Source organism: Pelophylax lessonae, assembly GCF_965119305.1.
Source record: "Pelophylax lessonae genome assembly, chromosome: 6".
NCBI classification, from domain to species: domain Eukaryota; kingdom Metazoa; phylum Chordata; class Amphibia; order Anura; family Ranidae; genus Pelophylax; species Pelophylax lessonae.
Window position 1 is genome coordinate 298,427,592 of NC_138773.1, and position 21,101 is coordinate 298,448,692.

The 21,101-nt window shown below is 42.5% G+C and overlaps 1 protein-coding gene across 1 annotated transcript in view; it reads right to left on the minus strand.

The window, feature by feature from the left end:
• ZRANB3 (zinc finger RANBP2-type containing 3) overlaps window positions 1–21,101 on the minus strand; it is a 463,076-nt gene that overhangs the window by 160,628 nt on the left and 281,347 nt on the right. Inside the window, exons 9-10 of the mRNA XM_082260204.1 lie at window positions 19,296–19,415; window positions 14,524–14,703 (exon numbers count right to left, since the gene is read on the minus strand). Coding sequence (XP_082116330.1) covers window positions 14,524–14,703; window positions 19,296–19,415 — 300 coding nt within the window. The remainder of the gene's footprint in view (window positions 1–14,523; window positions 14,704–19,295; window positions 19,416–21,101) is intronic.

The window sequence follows — 21,101 nt, forward strand, 5'->3', positions numbered from 1 at the left end:
AGCTGGATACACACTATCCAACTTTTGTGTTTAGATTTCCTTCAGATTTACCTTTTCTATGTAGTGCAAGGGCCAGCCGGATTGCATACAAATTGAAAGTGTTTAGGTTTGACCTCATATTATCTGGTTTTGGTAAGTCTAAAGGAAAAAGTCTTCAGAAAATCTTATAGTGTGTATGGCCCATTAGGGCCTTTGTTTGGAGGTAGAGATGGGCTCAGGCATGTTCGGCATCACACCTGCCTTATCACGCCAGGAAGCCAACACTGCACACGGTTATTCACAGGCAGGGAGACATTTCCCGATCTGTGAATGTCTCAATACCTGTGATTAGCAGTGTGCAGTGTCGGCTTCCTGGCGTGATCGGGTAGGTGGGATCCCAAACACACTCGAGCCCATTCCTGTTTGGAGATAGTTGTGTACTCCAGCCAGGAAAGGTGATCCACCTGGCAGGCAGAACTCCATGTTGGAGACCTGCAGGACTGGGAGAGTTGGGACAGGTGAGCGAGTCTGCATAACAAACTGCTGAAGCAACTAGTGAGTCCAGGGCACTGGAAGGAGCCTGTAAGTCTCTGAAGAGGGAGAGCCTTGGGTGTCTGGAGAACCCCTATGAAAAGGCCAGGAATGGGCCTGTGTAACTGGGTGCTACAACAAAAAGGTTGAGTGAGCCTGAAGAGTCTGTGGTTTGGGAGACCAGAGACAAAAGCAGCAGTGCTGCTGGAATAAGAGCAAGGAGGCTTGGTATTTTGGTTATCTGCTTTTGCTGGAGAAATCCCCTCCATTGGGGACTATTTTGTGGACTTTACTTTTCCTTTGTTTAATAAATGTGGACCAGAAAGCCTTTAACAACAGTTTGAACTGACATGGCTCATTAAAAATGTAATACCACTGAGATAAACATCCCCCACTTACAACATAAACATATTTAATAATTAGTGTACCCCTGCTGTTTGGAGGAGTCATAGGACTCTTAACCAAATTTAAGTGACCTTAATCATTTATTGGAGGATCAAATGTTCCTTAAAATGCACCAAAAAAAGTTCCATAGTGCCTCCCCAACAATAATTTACTAGTTAAATAAACCTCAGTTCCCTCTGTTTTATAATTTTTTATTTGCCACAAAAGATATTATCCGTATGAAAGTTGAAAATGACAATGGTTAAAGGAGTTTTAAAGTCAGATTTTTTTATCTTAATGCATTCTATGTATTAAGATAAAAAGCATTCTGTGTGTAGCTGCGCCCCCCGGCACCCCCTAACACTTATCTGAGCCCCATCTCTATCCAGCAATGTACACGAGTCCCTCGGTCTTCCGGGACTCTCCCTCATGATTGATGTTGTTGGCTCCCGCGGTCAGTTAGCCAATCAGGACAGAGGAGGCGGGGCCGAATGGCAGCTCAGTGTCTGAATGGACACAAGGAGCTGCAGCTCGGCTCAGGTGCTCCCAGAGCAAGCTGCTTGCTGTGGCGGCACTTGATAGGAGGGAGGAGCCAGCAGCAGCAACAAGGGACCTGAAACGAGGAGGATCTGAGCCACCCTGTGCAAAACCAACTACACAGACGAGGTAAGTATAACATGTTATTTTTTTATTTTATTTTTTTTTTAACGAGACTTTACAATCACTTTAAGGCAAACTGCACACACTGTATTGAGACTATAGCAGCAGCCTAATAAAGTGTTGCTAAACCCACACCAGTAAAATCAGTCTGTATATGCAGTAAAGCATGCTTGTTATATTCACTGTGGAACCTAGGGGGTTAATCCTGCTCACTGTGTAAAAAAGCTGTTTGATCCTGGCTTCTCTGATCCCCCCCCTCTTCTTCCACTGTCCCCTCTGATCCTCCCTTGTCCACTGTCCTCAATCCATCTCCTGATAGTACAGCACCTTGGGGGCACTCTGCACATGCTCAGTTTGGTGTGTATTGCTAGGGAGTTTTTTTGGGGGGGGAGAGTGCATGTGATTAGCATGAGGCCAATCAGCACTGCCCAGACAGAGGGTCAGGGGTTCTGCAGCCTCATAGGACAGACAGAGGAGAATGAAAACTCCTCCTACAAGCTTTAATCAGTGCTCAGGTAGACACTTAAAGTCACAAGACTGCTATATACTGCTGATGAGAAGGTATTTAGCAGTTTCTATTAACTAAAATATAGTGAATGCAGGCTCCTGGGTTTAGTAACACTTTAAAGAACATTAATAAGACTAAGGCCCCTTTCACACTTGTGTGACTTTTCCTGAGACTTGGGACTGCAAAATGGCATGACAAGTCGTACCCCATGATTTTCAATGAGTACCAATCATATCTGTTCTATTTCAAGTCATAGCACCTTCAAAGTAGTCCCTGCACTACCTTTGGTCCGACTTTGATGCAACTTGAGGTCCATAGACCTCAAGATTACACAGCCATTGCTTAAAGCGGTTTGCATCAAAGTTGTGTCAAAGTCACGCGACTTTTAGGTGGTACAAGTGTGAAAGGGGGCCATACAAGTACACCATAGAAGCTCTTTGCTCTCTTGCAGATCTACCCTTGTTGCTGGAATCCTTGACATCCAACACTTCTGCGTGTGTCAGAAACCCAAGTTAAGTAAAGCGGAACTCCAAGCAGAATCCCATCTTTTTAAATACTTATTTGAAAAAAAGTTACCTCTGGGCAACTATAAATAGAAGCAATCAAAAACAGTTACACTCAAGGCATGCCAGGAATGCAAACTGTCACATTGGTTGTGCTCTCAATCGAACTGTCAATCCATCAAATGGCTGGTGTCCTAACTGATCACATGTGCAGTATCATAGCCGTTGCAAATCAAACAGAGGCTATGATGGCAGCTTCCTTGGCTTAAAAGGACAGGAGGGTTTAGCTCCACTTTAATGCATACATTTGTATATGCTATAATATATGAGAGCTGCAGTCCCTCCTCTCCCTTCTCCACTCACAGAACAATCAGTATGCTGTGAATCAGTGGTCCCTGGGGCCAGATGTGACCCTTTGCTAGCTTTTACCTGTTCCTTGGGGTACACTATTCCATCCACTAACTCAACAAGGGGTCATCATTCATGCCACTGACTCCAACAATAGGGCACAATCACAATTCCTCCTATTGACACAAATGGTTCAGCCCCCCTTCTGCAGTGCTATGGGGGTGAACATAGTCAGTGTCGTGGCTTCCTAAACCTTGTGGGCATTTATTATGAGATGGTCCCTCAGGAGTTTCCTTCTGATAGCTCCAAGGTGGGCTTCCTAATCTTGTTGCTCACGGGCAAGGCCTTGGCCTGGGGAAAATCCCTTATGGGAGAATGATAATCCTGTGGTACTCAATTAGCCGAATTTTGTTGCCTCCTGTCTATTCAACAGGGTATACGAACCATTGCTGAGTATGCCATCGAATTTCGTACCATGGCAGCAGAGGTGGGCTGGAATAATAAAGCTCTGGTGTCTGTCTTCTCTCATGGTCTCTCTGATGCTTTGAAGGACGAGATTGCAGCCAAGGATCTCCCAGACAAGCTTGAGGCTCTCATTTCCTTCCTGAGTTTGATAGATACCAGGCACAGGGAGTGACCATTGTTTAAAGAGCGCCTGCGGAGGCCTCCTACCGAATTAGCTCTTACGTTTTCTTTCCCACCCATTCCTTCCTTGCCTCCCACGCCTCCTGGGGATGGTACGTCTGACTGTGATCCCATGCAGCTGGGGTTCACTCGCCTTTCCGAGGCTGAGCGGACGTTTAGGAGGAGGAGGGTCGGTGCCTGTATTGCGGTCTTGGTGGGCATTTCCTGAAATGTTGTCCGACTCATCCGGGAAACTTAAAGTCCTGTCAGGGGCAGATCTTAGGTGGCATTTCCTCCTCCCCTGTTTCCCGTAAAGATAAACAGCTAATCATTGTTGTCCTCTCCTGGGCAGCGGGTTCGGTGGTTACTCAGGTATTGGTAGACTCCGGTGCTGGCGGTTATTTTATTAACAGTACGTTTGATGCTGCGAATGCCATACCCTTACAGCCTCGTGTTTCTCCACTGGTTATCGAGGCAAATGATGGCAGACCCCTGCAAACGGCACAGGCTACCTATGAGAGACATTCCGATATGGTGATAGGGGCTGTAGACAGGGAGACAACCTGTTCCCAGGTTATTTCGTCCCTGCACTACTCCTTTGTTTTAGGGTACCCTTGGCTTCAGAAACACAATCTGACCTTTGATTGGCAGTCGACTGAGATCTTCTCTTGGTCTCCACAGTATGGCACTGTTTTTATCCATGGGCCTGTTAAGGTACGTTGTACCACCTCGGATTTAGTGTTACCTACTGAATATAGTGAGCATCAAGATGTATTTGACAAGGTGGACGCTGGTACTCTTCCACCTCACCGTCCGTACGATTGTGCTACAGACTTGCAACCTGGTGCCATTCCCTCTCGTGGCAGGGTTTATCCTCTTTTCGCTGTGGAGAAGGCGGCCATGGAGGAGTACGTTGTGGATGCGCTGGCCCGGGGGAACATTTGCAAGTCCACTTCTCCAGCGGGTTCCTGTTTTTTCTTTGTAAAGAAAAAGGGGGGTGAGTTGAGACCTTGCATTGATTATAGTGGCCTCAATCGCATCATGGTCAAGAACGCATACCTGATTCCGTTGATCACTGAATTGCTCAACAGCTTCAAGGGAAAAATTAGTTTCACCAAGCTTGACCTAAGGGCAGTGTATAACCTTGTAAGGACCAAGAAGGGCAACACGTGGAAGACCGCATTCAATACCAGAACCAGTCGTTACGAATCTCTAGTTATGCCCGTTGGCTTGGGCAAAGCGCCCGCTGTTTTCCAGGAGTTCATCAATGATATCTTTCGTTATATGTTGCAGCAATGTGTGGTAGTCTATTTGGACGACATCTTGATTTACTCAGACTCCATTGAATCACACTACCTGGATGTCAGACGGGTGCTGCAACAGTTACAGCTGCAAGAAAAAGTATGTGAACCCTTTGGAATGATATGGATTTCTGAACAAATTGGTCATAAAATGTGATATGATCATCATACAAGTCACAACAATAGACAATCACAGAATCACGGTCTGCTTAAACTAATAACACACAAAGAATGAAATGTTGCCATGTTTTTATTAAACACACCATGTAAACATTCAGAGTGCAGGTGGAAAAAGTATGTGAACCCTTGGATTTAATAACTGGTTGAACCTCCTTTGGCAGCAATAACTTCAACCAAACGTTTCCTGTAGTTGCAGATCAGACGTGCACAACGGTCAGGAGCAATACTTGACTATTCCTCTTTACAGAACTGTTTCAGTCCAGCAATATTCTTGGGATGTCTGGTGTGAATCGCTTTCTTGAGGTCATGCCACAGCATCTCAATCAGGTTGAGGTCAGGACTCTTAATTTGTCCAGGTCAGATAGGGCCAATACTTATTTCTACACGTGTTGAGATGCACAGTTCTATCAGTAAATAAGGGCATAATATACTGAAAATAGAAAAAAAAGCTCTTGCTGGTACTCACTTCTAACTGTAATACACAAGTAGCTCAGTCGTTTTTGTTTCTTGGTAACAAAAATAAAGCAAGCATCCCTTTCCCGCAGATAAGACTGATGAGACTCCCCTAGAACTCTGAAGGTATGCTGTGGTATCTGGCACCAAGTCGTCAGTAGCAGATCCTTTAGGTGCTGTAAGTTGCGAGGTGGGGCCTCTATAGATTAGACTTGTTTTTCCAGCACATCTCACAGATGCTAGATTGGATTGAGATCTGGAGAACTTGGAGGTCAAGTCAACACCTCAAACTCATTGTTGTGTTCCTTAAATCATCCTTGGACCATATTTGCAGTGTGGCAGAGCACATTATTTTGCTGAAAGAGGCCACAGCCATCATTGAATACTGCTTTCATTAAGGGGTGTACTTGGTCAGCAACAATTTAGGTAGGTTGCTCTTGTCAAATTAAAGTTCACATGGATACGAAGAACCAAAGGTTTTCCAGCAGAACATTGCCCAAAGCATTGCACTGCCTTCACTGGCTTGCCTTCTTCCCATAGTGTATCCTGGTGCTATCGCTTTCCCTGGTAAGTGACACACACTCACCTGCCCATCCACATGATGTAAAAGAAAACATGATTTATCAGACCAGACCACCTTCTTCCATTGCTTTGTGGTCCAGTTCTGATGTTCACACACCCAATGTGGGCACTTTTAGCTGTGGACAAGGGTCAGCATGGGCACCCTGACCGGTGTGCAAATACACAGCCCCATATACAACGAACTGCGATACCCATTTTTTTCTGCTTTCAACACATCAACTTCAGGGAGAACATGTTTTTTTGAATAAATTCTAAAATATCCCACCCACTTTCAAACACCATTGTAATGAGATAATTAAAGTGTTTGTAAACCCTTACATACACCCAGTGAAGTGACTGGCCTCAGGTAATGCACAGAGCTGAAACAAATCCTCCTACATAAGCTGTATCTGTATCTGCAGCCCTGTCTTCTCCACATTCGTTCGAAACGCTGATGTATAATGCTTGTGTGAGAATTCAGAAAAAAAGGGGGCAGAGAGCTGAAGTTACACTCTGCAGAGCTCAGTGAGAAGAACTCTGATAGTTGACTGGAGGGAAGAGACACACCCTCCTCCACTGTCAATCAACTGGGAGTCCCACCATTTTTCTCTTGGTGTCAGAAAAACTTGTCAGAAGGGATTCATCCTGATAGCAGAAGAACGAAGCAGCAGACAAAAGTGACACTTAGGTCTGCCATACACGGCGTGAATTTCTTTCCTGCAACCACATTTCAGGAAAGAAATTTGCTCGATTCCCCCATCAACACCGACAGTGTTAGAGAATCCCTCATGCCAGGCCATTGTGTTCTCCCGGAAGGAGGGTGGGGCAAGCTGCCCCAGCCGGGAGAAGACAGTGATTATTGCTAGCGGCTATAGCAGCCACTATCGATAAACGCAAGAGAATCCAGCAGGCTAGTTGCATCCAAGATGATCTATCGATCAACTTGGTACATTCAGCCTGCCTATTAATAGTTCAAATCTCAGCTGGTTCCTGCTGAACCCGGACGAGATTCGAACCGTGTATGGACGGCCTTACTGCTCTTAAATGAGACAAGTATGCACTATAGAGTAGCCTTTTCAACCAGGGTGCCTTGAGGTTGATTCAGGGATGCCTTGGCAAAATGCCTAAAAATTGCCCAAAAACGTATACAAGCCAACCAGTGGATCAAGCCTGCCTGTTAGTTACACAAAGTCACAGGTTTTTACTGTGCACCATTACAATCGTCCAGCCACTGGCATCCTAACAACCAGTGATGTCATCAGTGTTGATAAAAAGGGTGTTGATCACAGCATCCTTTTTTGACCCTCCACTGGCTCTCTGCGTTAAGACTGGGGTCACATTAGCTGAGTAATGTAATTAGCTGAGAAACTGAGGGAGAGGAGAAACACTGGAATAGTAGTTGGTACCAGTGTGCAAAAGTGTATTTGCTTTGGAAGAATAAATCTCCTCTAACGATGGGTGTCCTACGTGTATCGATGCTGCCACATTATGTAAAACAATTAAAATAGGTTTTTACATTTTAGAATGGGGTGCCTTAAGACTGTCCATAATTTTAAAGGGTGCCATAACTAAAAAAAGATTAAGAAACACTGCTATCGAGGGATATGCTTTATTTTTATTTCATGTTTGAGGTTTACAATGACTTAAAGCGGAGTTCCGGGCACAAAATCGACCTAATCGATTTTGTGGCCATCCGCTTGCTCTTCTTCACCTGAAAAGGAATTGGATAGTTAGGATTTTTTTTTTTTTTTTTTTTTTACTTACCTTGTAATTGTAGAAAGAAATACTCACCTATTTTCCACTTCCTCTCTCTGTGGCCGCGGCTCCGACGTCACTTCCGTTTGCAATGATTCCTGGGAGCTGAACGTCATCGCTCCCAGGAATCAATGCGACGGCGCCGGCCCCGCTCGTCACTTCCGGTGCGATGCCGCATTCCCCACTAAACAGCTTCTGGACATGCCCAGAAGCTGTGGAGGAATGCGGCGCCACACCGGAAGTGACGAGAGGGGCCGGTGAAGGCGCATTCTGGGAGAAGAAGACGCGGAAGAGGACGCAGAAGAGGATCGCGCTGGCTTCAGCTGCCCACAACAGAGATGGCAACGCTGGAGAAGAAATTTTATAAGTGAGTATTTCTTCTTGCAGGTAAGTGCGAACCGGGACAGATCAGAGGCTAGCCATTGTGGAATGTACTAGCCCTGACTGTCCCGGGGTATGTTCATTGAAAAAATGTTTTTGTGCCCGGAACTCCGCTTTAATTTGTTTCATTTAACCTGTCAGTGGCCATAAAGTTATGGCTGTTTTGTGTAAATCAAAACTATACATAGAAACAAAAAAGAAAAAAAAACGCAGCTTCCTTCAAAAACCCAAGCTGCTGCCGCTGCTGCGGACTATGTGGCAGTGGAAAATCAGTACCTATTACTATTGCAAAGAGCTGCATGGAGCCTGAGCTCTCAACACTGCTCTGTGACTTGATGCTTCAAGGAATTATTATACATGGCCAATCCAAGACTGAATTTTGCATTACGATGTTAACTGACAGTCTTGGAGGAGATATGTTACTTGGTCTAATTAGTGATATGTTATTTGGTCTAATTAGCATAGACCAAGCATTCATTTGTTGGAGACAAAGTGGAACCAGTTTCTGGTGCACCTGTGTTATATAACAACCGTTATCATTTCAACCTCTAGAATAAAACACACGATCACCTTGACACCTACTACATACATATATATATTTTTAAATGTGTAAGAATATGATTGTGGTACAGTGGGCTCTTCCATTCGCCAGTCAACCCCCCACCCATCCCATTGTCTTCTCTACATTGAATGACAGAGCCACCAAATTAATTGAGGCAGCGAGAAGATCCGGAGTGGGTGTAAGGCTATGAAAAGATGACATCTTGTGTGTGACTCAGTCTTCATTAAAACTCGGGGCTTTTTTCAGCCTGTTTTTTTTTTTTTTTAATATCAGTCAATCTATTGGGAGGAAAAAAGATGAAGATTTTTTTTTTTTTTTTTTTAGATTTTGACCTTGAAAAAGGAAAAAACATAAAAAGGGATTTTATGCGACGTGAACGCTAAGGAACACAACACAGTTTTTGTTAATATTTAATACCCCTGCTTTAAATTGGATCCCCTTTGTTATCAGGGAGGGGGAACTGATCCAATTCATGTCCTGGAGGTAAAATGAGCACCTTTCTACATTTTATAAGCTTATGAGCTGCAAGACAACCTTTTTTCCTTTGCAGTTTTTTCGTACACATTTGTAAGATAAAGCTGAGGCATGGAAAGGTTAGTCTTTAGAGCAGCGTGTACAGCAATCATTCACAAAGCTTTCAGACAGCTTTGCGTGATTTGATTGCTTGCAGCCCAAGTGCACGTAGCATTGTTTCTTTAGGGGTTAATTTCAAATTAAGTTTAGTTTAATTTATATTTCTATAGCGCTTTTCTTTCTTTCGCAAAGCATCTTATATGTTGGGACATATAGTGAGGCAGCCATCTTGGGCGCACTCCGTAGAATATCATACTAGGAGCCAGTTTTAGATGAGAGCCAATTAACCTTACCAGCATGTCATTGAAGTGTGAGAGAAAAATGCAGTACATAGAGGAAACCCGCACAAAACACAGGGAGAACACACAAACTATGCAGATAGTGCCCTGACCAGGACTTAAACTGAGGTCTACAGTGCTAACCACTGTAGCAAGTGATAGGGATGTCGAAACACCAAAGGGTCTTTAACTAGAGAGTGTGAGGTAGGGGGTGCAGAGGTAAGACCTCCAGGTACGATCGTTGACCTTGCGAGAAGTTGACTTCCTAGCCTTTAAAAGGGTAAGTATAACAAAATAAGAGAGAAAACTGTCCCTTGGAACTGTGGCTTCAACAGCTATATCACCAAAGCCAGAGATCCAGAAGCAGGACGGACCACTGGTCTTTGGGCCAGGAGATCCAAACCATGTAGAGGAGCCCACAAAGCATCTACATGTAGTCTGAGAATACCCAAGCTTCCCAGACCAATTTGTTACGATTAAAATTTCCAGAATACCCTCCACTGCAAAGTACACAAGTAAGAATCTGGAGGAGCGAAAATGCATAGATCAAGTTGAACGGATCCCATACAATCTCCAGTGTGTCCATTGTGAAAGCCCAAGGATTCCTGGACCTCTTAACAAACCTGTTTAGGTTGTTGTTGAATCTGGACAACAAAAGATCTACGTTCAGATGGATGGCCCATTTTTTAGGGTCTAGACACTAAATGACTGAGAAAGTGTGTCTACCAGTTTTCTACGCCTTGGGTGTGTACAGCGGACATGGCCAGGGAGTGAAATTCTGCCCATGAGAGGATTAAAGAATGTTACCCCAACATTACATATACCTGATATGAGTCTGTTCTATGTACTTGTGGTAAAAAAATATCCTGTTCTCTTTGTATTGCTTCCTTTGTGTGCCATACCTGGTGATCCTGTCAGTACCCTGCTTTCCTAATTTAAACTGACCATGCAAGCCAGAAGGTGGTCACCTTTCTGGCTTTACTGGGAGCACAGCTATTTGCTGGGAAGATCAGTGTACTTCTATTTATTATGTACTATTATGCCGCTAGTAACAGAGGTCACGTGATTACTTATAAAAAAAAAAAAGGGGGGGGGGTACTTTTATTTTATTTATATATATATATATATACATATATATATATATATATATACATACATACATATACAAACACACACACACACATTTTGACTTTCTTTTCCATTTTAAACTGAATGGGTTGTTTTACAAGGTAAGAATTAACATAACTACAAGTCCGCTTCCTTTTCAGTAGCCCAGCTTCTAAGGCCCCTTGACAACTGATGTGGGCCATGGCTGCGGCATTGATTGAACAGATGCTCACCAGATATACTCTCAGAAGAGGAGTCCAGTATTGAAGGGACAACTGAATTACCGAGTTCAAAAATATTGACAGGAAAAAGAGCTTCATCCAATGACCTTGATACCCTGCATCCCAGAATGCAAGACATCCCTAAAAAGAACTTTCCATTACCTGCTTGGGGGAAAATGGCTTAAAAGAATGTCACTAAGCTCATTATCCTCCACGGGAGCTATGAGGGTCTTATTAAGGCAAAAACAATGGCAGGATCTACCATTAAAAAAATTTTAACTTAAATCTAAGACTGAAATAAAGGGGAGGCATACATGGCATGTGTATGACTCTTGCTGTCCAAGCCTGAAATCCAGCCCTTGAAGTATGACATTATGGCAGAAAATTCCTCCTTGAAAAGGAAGAATGAAGCTGACATAACTTGCAGCCCAGCAGAATTACCTGAGGAAGGCATGGAATCAGAAAAAGGGGTGGCCTTCTGAGGACAGGGTAACTGGCCCCTGCCCTAAAGTGCTGACACCACCCAGGGAACAAAGGGCTGAGGAACCTTTAACCCTGTGTTTCTCATCTGCCACACCTGTAGGCCACCACCCAGGATAGGCGTATCACCACTGTACTGTGCCTTGCACTACCAGGAGGTGCTCCCTGGTAACTGTCCAGCATCCAAAAAGCGCAGAAACGAAAAAAAGGTAAAAATCCTAGAGAGAAGGTAAGCTTCTCTAAGGAAAGAGAAGCGTTCCATCTCCAGGGGATATTAGAAAAAAGCTGAGGCTTGTTGAGAGCCAGGGGTCATATAGAGGGACATCCCTGCGATTTTTTTTTACATTGTCAAAACCTCTAGAAGGTAGCTGAATATAACCCAGTTGTAAGGATTAAAGAAGTCAGTGGTCAGTTAAAGTAGGACTTTCATCAAGGCCTATGAGCCAGCATTAGCCCACTTTCTAACACCAGCAGCATCGCTGTATCACAGATGTGTCGTCAGCAGAGGAACCAGCTACATGTTATCTCTGTGCGTAGTCCTTCACTGCATGGGAGCACTCCCTGCGATGAGATGCACACTACTTCTGGGACTGATGGCAACACCAGTTTTACCGTTATTTAAAGTCCCCCTTTACTTGCAATTTACAGGCTTGAGAAGAGGAAGTGTGAATAAAGCATGTTACACTGTCTCTTTAAATTCAATATACTTAATTTAACAAATATGTGAGTAAAAATCCCATGGAGTCCGACTATGTGTATTAATTCTTGTTAAATCAATCCAGTGCACCACCACCATCAGAAAACATAAGCCTCTTAACAGATGTTCTGACCCTTAAAAGTAAGAGAGGTCTAAAAGTGCTCAGAAATAGCTAGCTCCACCAATGGCATGTGAGTAAATATCCAGGTAAAATAAGGCAAAAAGCTCATTAGTGTAAAACCCATCAAAACCAAGGAGGTAATCACAAAGTAAAACTGAAAAGAAGCATGTAAAGATGACAGCACCACTCTTGACCGGCAGGCATGATGACGTCAACACTAGCTCCCTCCTACGCATTGCGATGCAGAGGACGTCTTCTATGGGCATTGAGATTTCTATGCTCCTTGAAGACATCTTTTTTTCTATTTTGACTGGATATTTACCCACATCAATACTCGCGAGTGTCATTGGTGACGCAAGATGGAAGGGAGGCCCAGATGGTGTGGGGAGGCTTGATTGCTGAACGCGATTACACCCCTTTTACTTTTGGGGGTCAGAGCTTCTGGTAAGAGGCTTATGTTTTCTAATCGTGGTGTTGCACTGGATTGAGGACACATGAATAATGGCTCTTTCATACGGGCGATCTGATCAGATCCGCCTGTCAGTTTTTTAGGCGGATCTGATCGGATCCTCCATGCAGCTCTATGGGGCAGCGGATGTCAGCGGAGACACCTCCGCTGACACCCGCTGCCATCCGTATCCGATCCTGTATGGACGGAAACCCTATTTTTTCCGCCTACGGAGGCGGACCGTGTGAAAGAGGCCTTAAGCAACCGTTTTTTTCCTTTGGGGTTAAAGTTTTTACATAAACAAAAGCGGACCATTGTAAACACCCCCAATCAGTGGTAAATGTTTTGTTTTAACCTTTTAACCCCTACTATTGCAGGAAAGCTTATTAATTTTAAAAACAGACTTACTGGCTAGATCACCAGGTGAAAATAAAGGTGTGAAAGCCTGAAGAAAGAAAACTAAACTTAATGTTTGCTTTTGGGTTTATTATAGCTTTAAAGTCAGTCTGTTACTGGTATTTATTAATACTTACCTATCTTGCTGTCCACCCCAGGATATTCATTCTCTCGAAGAGTCAGGCTTTCTAAAGAATAATCTGCATCCAACATGTCCTAGACCTAGAGTGTCAGATTCTGTCTGCTGGCCCCATTGTTAGTACAAGACACATCAGTGATTTAGGGGCCACTAAAAGGAACCACAGGTCAGCAGGGAACAAAGCACCTGAACCCCCCCCCCCCCCCCCCCAAGAAGCATGTAATGCTGAGGATCTTTCTCCAGCCATTAATTTAAAGAAAGTGAAGATCAGCAGTGCAGATAGTGAGGCAGGCAAGTATTAAAACACAAAAAATAAAAATACTCAAAAATAAAAAAATCTGTATACTGGAGCTTACCAGTCCTAGAATGTGGTGGCTGCATTATTACCTTTTTATTTTATTTTATTTTTTAACCAGTAATTCTGCCAATACCACACTTCTTGTCCTAAGGAGACAAAAGGTCACATAGAGGGGATGTGTTCTGTAGTTCAAAGAAAATAACTGGGAAGGCTGATTGCATTCTGTAAGATTCCAAGTCAGTGCACACTAATGCCTCGTACACACGCAACGATTATCGGCCGACCGATCGTCCGACTTTTGTCCAGAGTGGTGTTTTGTTGGTTAGAATGTGCCTAGACTGCACACAAATTTTCTCAGCCAACAAAAATCTACTTCTGAAGTGATGCCATGTGCTGGTTTACTTTCCGTGTGTTTTTTCTTCTCTGAGCATGCCCAGTCTTGCTCATCAGATTTTTGTCTGCCGAAATCTGTACTGACCGACGGAAAATCGGCCGTTGTGTTGACGGCCAACAAAAATTTTATAGCCTGCACACCAGATTTTTTTCGGCCGAAAAGTCGTTGTCGGTTCTCGGAAGCATCATACTAACAAGCCGACAATCGGCCGATCGGAGGTTGGCCGAAAATTCCCGGCCAATAATCGATGCGTGTGTACGGGGCATTGGTTACAATTACACATTATTTCTGGCAGGATCAACTTTTCTTTATATACAAAAATGTATTTAATCTTAAAAAGAAAACTAAAGCAACCATTAAAAGGCTGGAAAGCTACAATATTTAAAAAGTTTTCCCTTTAGTTTAGAAACATTTTATTTTCTTTGCAACTACATAATTTTTAGCTGTTTAATCTCACTTAAAGCTTCCCTTAAAAATGTTAAAACAGGTTTACTTTGGTCACTTTTGCAGACAAACTCAATGCTGGTGAGATTATTTCAAAAACTTATGCTAACTTGCCCCTCCCATGTCAAACTTTTTCTGGTAATAAATTAGACAGCTTGCAACTTTTCCCTCTGTGCTTTGTTTTAGACGCTTGGTACCTTTCTGTTCAGCATCCCCCACATCAATGTGTCCATGGTCCCTCTGGCGATCAAATAATGAATATGTACGGAGTTACTCTGTCCAATGCGGTGGGCTCGATCTTCAGCTTGTTTTATGTGGCCGGGGTCCCAGTAGAGTTCAGCAAAAACAACGTGAGTGGCAGCTGTGAACGTCAGTCCCTGAACCAAGAAAATTAAACAAACACAGTGGTCTCCAAAGGACATAATGGAATAATAATGAATTCAGAAACAACAAAACCAACAACCTAATTATGCACCGATGTTCTCATTTGCTTTGTTATACTAGACAACACGGCAACTTTGTTAAAAAAAAAAAAAGAACACAGTTCAAGAGACTGGCCATCGCTTTTATGGGTAAAGCTGCCTATACACTGTATGAATTTCAGCTGATTCCTAAGGAACAGACCAACTTTCGTACAGTGGGTGGCCTTGTTGGCCACCTCCCACCAAACAACTCACTTGAAATAGGTTAAAAGGCCTGGGGGAGGGGGGGGGGGGGGGTGTAATATTCGGATGTAAAGGAGCTGCATCCAATCAGATTGGGTATGTTAACACCTGGTGGGGCAGACGGTCAGAATATAATAGCCAGAGCAGTATGGGGTGTGAAAATTTCATCCCTAGAATGTCTGTGACAGCATTATGATAGTGAGCCACACAGCCATTCGCACTCGAACGTGTTTTCCGACATGTTGGAACGTGCACTCGTCTGGGTCAATGACCAGTTGACTCTCTACTGAGTGGTAGAAGAAATAACATGTGCACATTGCGCTGTTGGCAGCAAATGAGTGATAGGAATTTGAAGCAGCAGATTACCATCAACATTTGCGCGCAAATTGGCAAAAGTGCGAGAGAATCTTTAGCTCTGTTACAACATGCTTATGGTGAACATTCAATGCAGAAATTAAGTGTTTTTGAATAGCATAGGCTGTTTAAGGAGGGGCGGAAGAAGTCCACAATGACGCAAGTGGGCAGCAAAAAGCACAAAGGAGGGATGCAAATGTTGATAGAGTGTAAACACACCTACGCTCAGATGGAAGATTGAGGCTGGGTTCACACTGTGTATGGTGCGGCTCGCAGCAGGGGGTCCAGTGCGTTCCTGTTCACCGTTTCAGGTTCAAATTTTTGACTGAATTCGGACCTGAAAAGGAGCCAAAGATGCACAGGACTCTTCTGTAGTGCGCTCCGCGGCTGCCCCAGAAGTGTTTGAACCGGCTCCATTGAGAGCCAATCAACCTCTCTGGCAATAGTGTGAACCCAGCCTAAGTGTGTGAATAATGGCAGAATAACTGAACATTCTCACAGAGAATTTGGGAATGTGAAAGATTTTCACAAAGATGGTGCCTCAAATCTTGACAGAAGATCATAAAGAACGTTGTCTGGAAATTTCATATAATTATTTTTAAAAATTCAGAAGTTAGGGTTATTAACGGTCAATTCCGGAAATTACATTTTAACACCTACTAAATTCAGCCAACCGTGCTGTTAGCATGGATGGAGGAAGTGTGAATCGGTTAGTAATATCTTTTTTTTTTTTCTCTCTATTAGCCCGCATGTTGTGGTCTATTAGCCCACTTGGCCAAGATTCATAAAATGTTATCTTCTGGCCCATGACCATTTAAAGTTTGCCATTGCAGTAAAACACCAAAATAAGACATCCCAGCGTTGACAGTTTCTGAAATGCCCATCATGTGATCACTTTTTAGACCAATGGACTTGTTGGAAGCGGTAAAGATCAGGAGACCAGAAATAATTCTAAGTGATCTGCATGCAATTACCAGAATGCAATTTTCAAAGCAAATACAGAGCATGTATGCACTACACATCACCACTAGCAATTTGAGCATGTTATATTAAAAACAGAACTTCAGACAGATTATTAAAATTTACTTTGCATACAACAGATTTATTTTTGTGCCCCTATTACATAGATTTCCCTTGTGTTGTACTATTCAGACAGGAAGTGAGGAGAATCTCTCCACGGAAGAAACAAACTGCAATTAAAGCATTTTTAGTAGTAGCATGGTAAAATCTGAACCCATCTCAGGCTTTTGTCTGGAAACCCACTTGTGAGACTTCCTGTTTTATTAGCAAGATATTATCATCAATTGGTTATTTAATGTCTAGTGTAATGAATTTGACATACACCACTAATTTGCATGTCTACCCATCAGAGTTATATAAAATTGTTCTTAATTCTTCAGCTATTATCTTTTTTTTTTCCTTTCCATTCTCCTAAAAACACTTAGCTCCTTGGTATCCCTTGTTAATTGAAAATTCCTTCCTTTCCCCACACAGGAAATATTAAAAGAGACAGTGAAATTTTAGTAAGTTCTAGCAAAAAAAAAAAAAAAGACCTCAATATTGCTTCTCTTCTTAAATAGATATAAGCGTGTAAATAAAGTGTAAATTAAGAAACAACACACAAACAAAAGTAATACAATCTAAAAGTTTTATTTAATAATACAAGTTAGGTTTTAAATAATGCAGATGGGGTAGATATGCAAATTAGTAATATATGTAAAATTTAAGACACTTAACATTTATTATTTAAAACCTTATATATAGACTAAAAACTGTTTATAGGATTTATTTAATAATATCAATAGGGACACAGAGAGGAAAAATAAAACTCAACCAAGGTTCTAACCCTTCTCTATTCTATCTAAAACTTAAAAGAAAAAAAAAAATACAAAAACTTCCCCTTTAAGTTAAATTGGATAATGTGTTTTTAACTTGATGAAAATGCAAATCCCTCTTTACACAGAATTGAAGCTTATAGCGCTTTAAAGGACTATGCAAATCCTAGATGGTCATGAACATCTGCCTCCATGCTTATTCAAGTGATGAAGCAAACCTACACTGCCAATAAGTACTAAGTAGAGAAATTATGGAGGGGGAAAAAAAAAAAAAAAGAATAGCAAACTACAACGCAGGGTGAAAATAAAGGAATCCATATCACTACCTATTGATAATGATTAGAGGTTACGAAATACATTATGCAAAAGAACACATTATTGCTGAAATCTCAGACTGGGTAGCATCACTATTGAAAGCCACATCATGTACAGCCAGGTTACACCTACCTCTCAGCCTCCAGAAAATGTAAAACCAAACAAAGATCACTAAAGCCTGGCATACACTTAGTTTTTTGTTTGGGTTGACCGAAAAAAAAACGGACAGCTCTAACCGGAGCCGTTGTACTAACGATCCACGATCTGATATTAGTACATCGACCTCCCCCACTGAGTCGTGTTCTGACAGGGGGGTGCCCCGGGTGCCCCCCCCCCCCCCCCCGCTAGAACACTCCGATCAGATCTCCCAGTCATTGGCCGAGAGCGCAGATTGGGAGTCAGTTGGCTTCTCTCGGACCGGCTGACATACACATGGACCGAACATTGGCTGTTTTTTATTGAACTGACCGATGTCTCCCGACATTCGGCCCGTGTGTACCAGACATAAGGGCCAGTTCACACCACATGCAGTCCAGTGCGTTTTTTTTTCTGCATCCGCATGGATAGTAGGTTATATGATTTTCAATGGCATAGTTTTTACACCAGTGTGTTCCAGTTCCAGAAAAAAAAAAAAAAAAAAGTAGAACATGCTGCATTTTTTCTACACTGAACTGAACTGGAATGTAGAAGAATGCATAAAAAATGCACTGGAATGAATAACACACTGGAACACACGTCCTTATTTAAGGTAAAGGAAAAAAAAGGGGGGGGATAACGCACTGGAACGTATCGAAAATGCATCAAAAACGCCTATGCAGAAATGCATCTGGAACGCATCTGGACTGTGTTTCTACAGTGTGAACTGGCCCTAAATCTCATAGCAACCCATAAATGCAAAGGCCAACATACAGAGGGAGATTTACTACAACTAGAGCACTCAGAATCTGGTGCAGCTCTGCATGATATCCAATCAGCTTCTAACTTTAGCTTGTCCAATTAAGCGTTGACAATAAAACCTTGCAGCTGATTGGTTTCTATGCAGAGCTTCATCAGATTTTGCATGCTCCCATTTCTCCCATTTTAGTAAATCAACCCCACAGAGCATTAGGCCTGATCCACATAGAACCTTTTTTTTTTTTTTTATAAACTCTCCTTGAGACCAGCAGCCTTTGTGCAGAAAAAACGCCTGACATTTGTAGAAGTGTCTAACGCTTTTACAAGTATTTATGCGCGTTTTTCGAATCAAGCCCTTAGGCGTTAATTCATTTTTTTGGCCAGAACGCTAAAGTGCAAATATGGCTAGGGTTAACACGCTTTAGATGAGTTTACAAGCGTTTTTTCTGCACAAACTCTGTCGATCCTGGATGCACTGGCAGAGAGTTTTTATTCCTGCCTCTAAGGAGCCCCTAGGAGCAGATGCAAAAATTTACCGTGTGCATGAGACCTTAAAAAATAAAAATGGATACATAACTGCTTTTTGTTGATGTTTCACAAATTACCTGTCACCTGTGTCCATCATTTCCTTTATCTCTGCACTTATGATCGGTTTCTTTGCAGCAACTTTCTCTCTACACTGGACTCCAGTGAGTAACATTTCTCAGGGCAGGTTTCTGGATGGTGACAACAGGGAACCATGCCACTATGTTTAAATCACCACTTGTAGTCTCCACTGGGGGGCTGTGTAAAGGTATGGCAATGCAGGTGCACAACTGGGACACTAAAACAAAGCATTACCCTATAACAGGAAGTTCCTGAACAAGGACCTTGATGACAGAATCAACTTTATCAAGAGCTCCTCACCTGCCCAGCAGCCTGGATACTCAGAATAGCCACTCTAGTGTCTGGGTCATTCTGAAACTGGTGCACAAGATGTATTCTTTCTGATGATGGAACACTGCCATCTATCCGGATATAACGAGCCTGTGTGGGAAAAAAATGCAAAATGGAATACTTGGCCTTTTGAAGAAGTTTGTTTTTTATTAGATCGATACCATTGTAAATGTGAGAACCTTAAATAAATCATTAGTGTAATTTCATTTTTTTAAAAACATTAGGACGACTCCTTATGTGTATGGTAAATTTGAAAGGGAGTACAAAACTGTTCTGGTTTTGCTTCAGCATTACATTATAGTGAAACAAAGGGCCTGGGTCAACAAGCTTTGGGCTTCTCTCGATTGCATCAATTTGTCATCGGTTTCAGATGCTTTTGAGATCATTCAGAAGCAACAGGTGCATCTTACCCACAGTTTACCTCCTCTTGACCAGATTTAAGCTGGTTTTACATTCTCATAGACTTGTATAGCACTACGAAACCTGCTTGAAGAGAACAAAAGCCTGCCAACAAAGGAGCTAATGTGTATTTCAAGCAAATCTTTCCTTTGCCAATGTTCACAGAAATGGCTGTCATATAAAAACGATTCAGATTAGTCAGGAGTCACCAATTTATAATCAGACACTCTGCCCTAAAACAGCCAGTAATTCCACTACTTGCTTCTTATACAACATAAAGGTGAAACCAAGCTGGCAATCATAGCCTCCATATCAAGTGTGCAGTCACATATCACAAGTCTCTGCATATATCAATGGCCAGGGGAGACGGGAATAAGCAATTAGATGAAAATGAAGCACTAGAAAAAGTTGGAGATGAGGGACTAAGGAGGAGATGAGGTAATGAAAGTGAGGAACTAGATGGAGATGAGGAAATGAAAGTGAGGAACTAGATGGAGATGGAGGGCTAAGAAGTAGATAAAGGTGAGGGACTAGGAGGGGGTAAAGGTAAGGGACTAGAAGGGGATGAAGGTAAGGGACTAGAAGGGGATGAAGGCAAGGGACTAGAAGGGGATGAAGGGGAGTGACTAGAAGGGGATGAAGGGGAGTGACTAGAAGCGGATGAAGGTGAAGGACTAGAAGGGGATGAAGGTGAGGGACTAGATAGAGACGAGGGATTAGAAAGAAATGGAGATGAATAACTAGAAAGAGATGGAGGTGTGGGACTAAAAGTATATGGGAGTGAGAGACTAAAATGAGATAGAGATGAGGAATGAGATGGTCACTTAAGACAAAAGTCAAACTGAATATCAGTAACAAAGCAGATTACACTACATGTTATTGGGAAAGGAGAAGTGTGTTTAAAAGAGTGGCTGGAGCAGATTACAGAAGGAAATGGAAAGGATCACTTACTAATTGAGTAAATGTAAGGAAATCACTCTATTTTGCTGAGCCTTGTTGGGGGATTATCCAGCTAACTGCAACTATTGCTATTACAGTGGTTTTATGTGGTATTATGGTTTACAGTGGTATTATGGTTTAACACACGGTTTGGGCTTCACCTTTCCTTCCTCAAGTGCTCCACAGGATAATAAACAGGATAATCCCTAAACATTATTGATCCGCTGCAGCAAGGTCTTTGGAGGTGATTGATGGCAACAGTAGATCCTGGGATTATTTTTTTAAATTTATGAACAGTTGAGCCTGTCCACAATGTATTGTTTGTTGCATTTTGAGCTGTAATTGTGTGATTTATCTGAAGACTTTTTTAGGGTGAGTTTTACAATTTTACATACATACAGCCGTGGCCAAAAGTTTTGAGAATGACACAAAAGATTT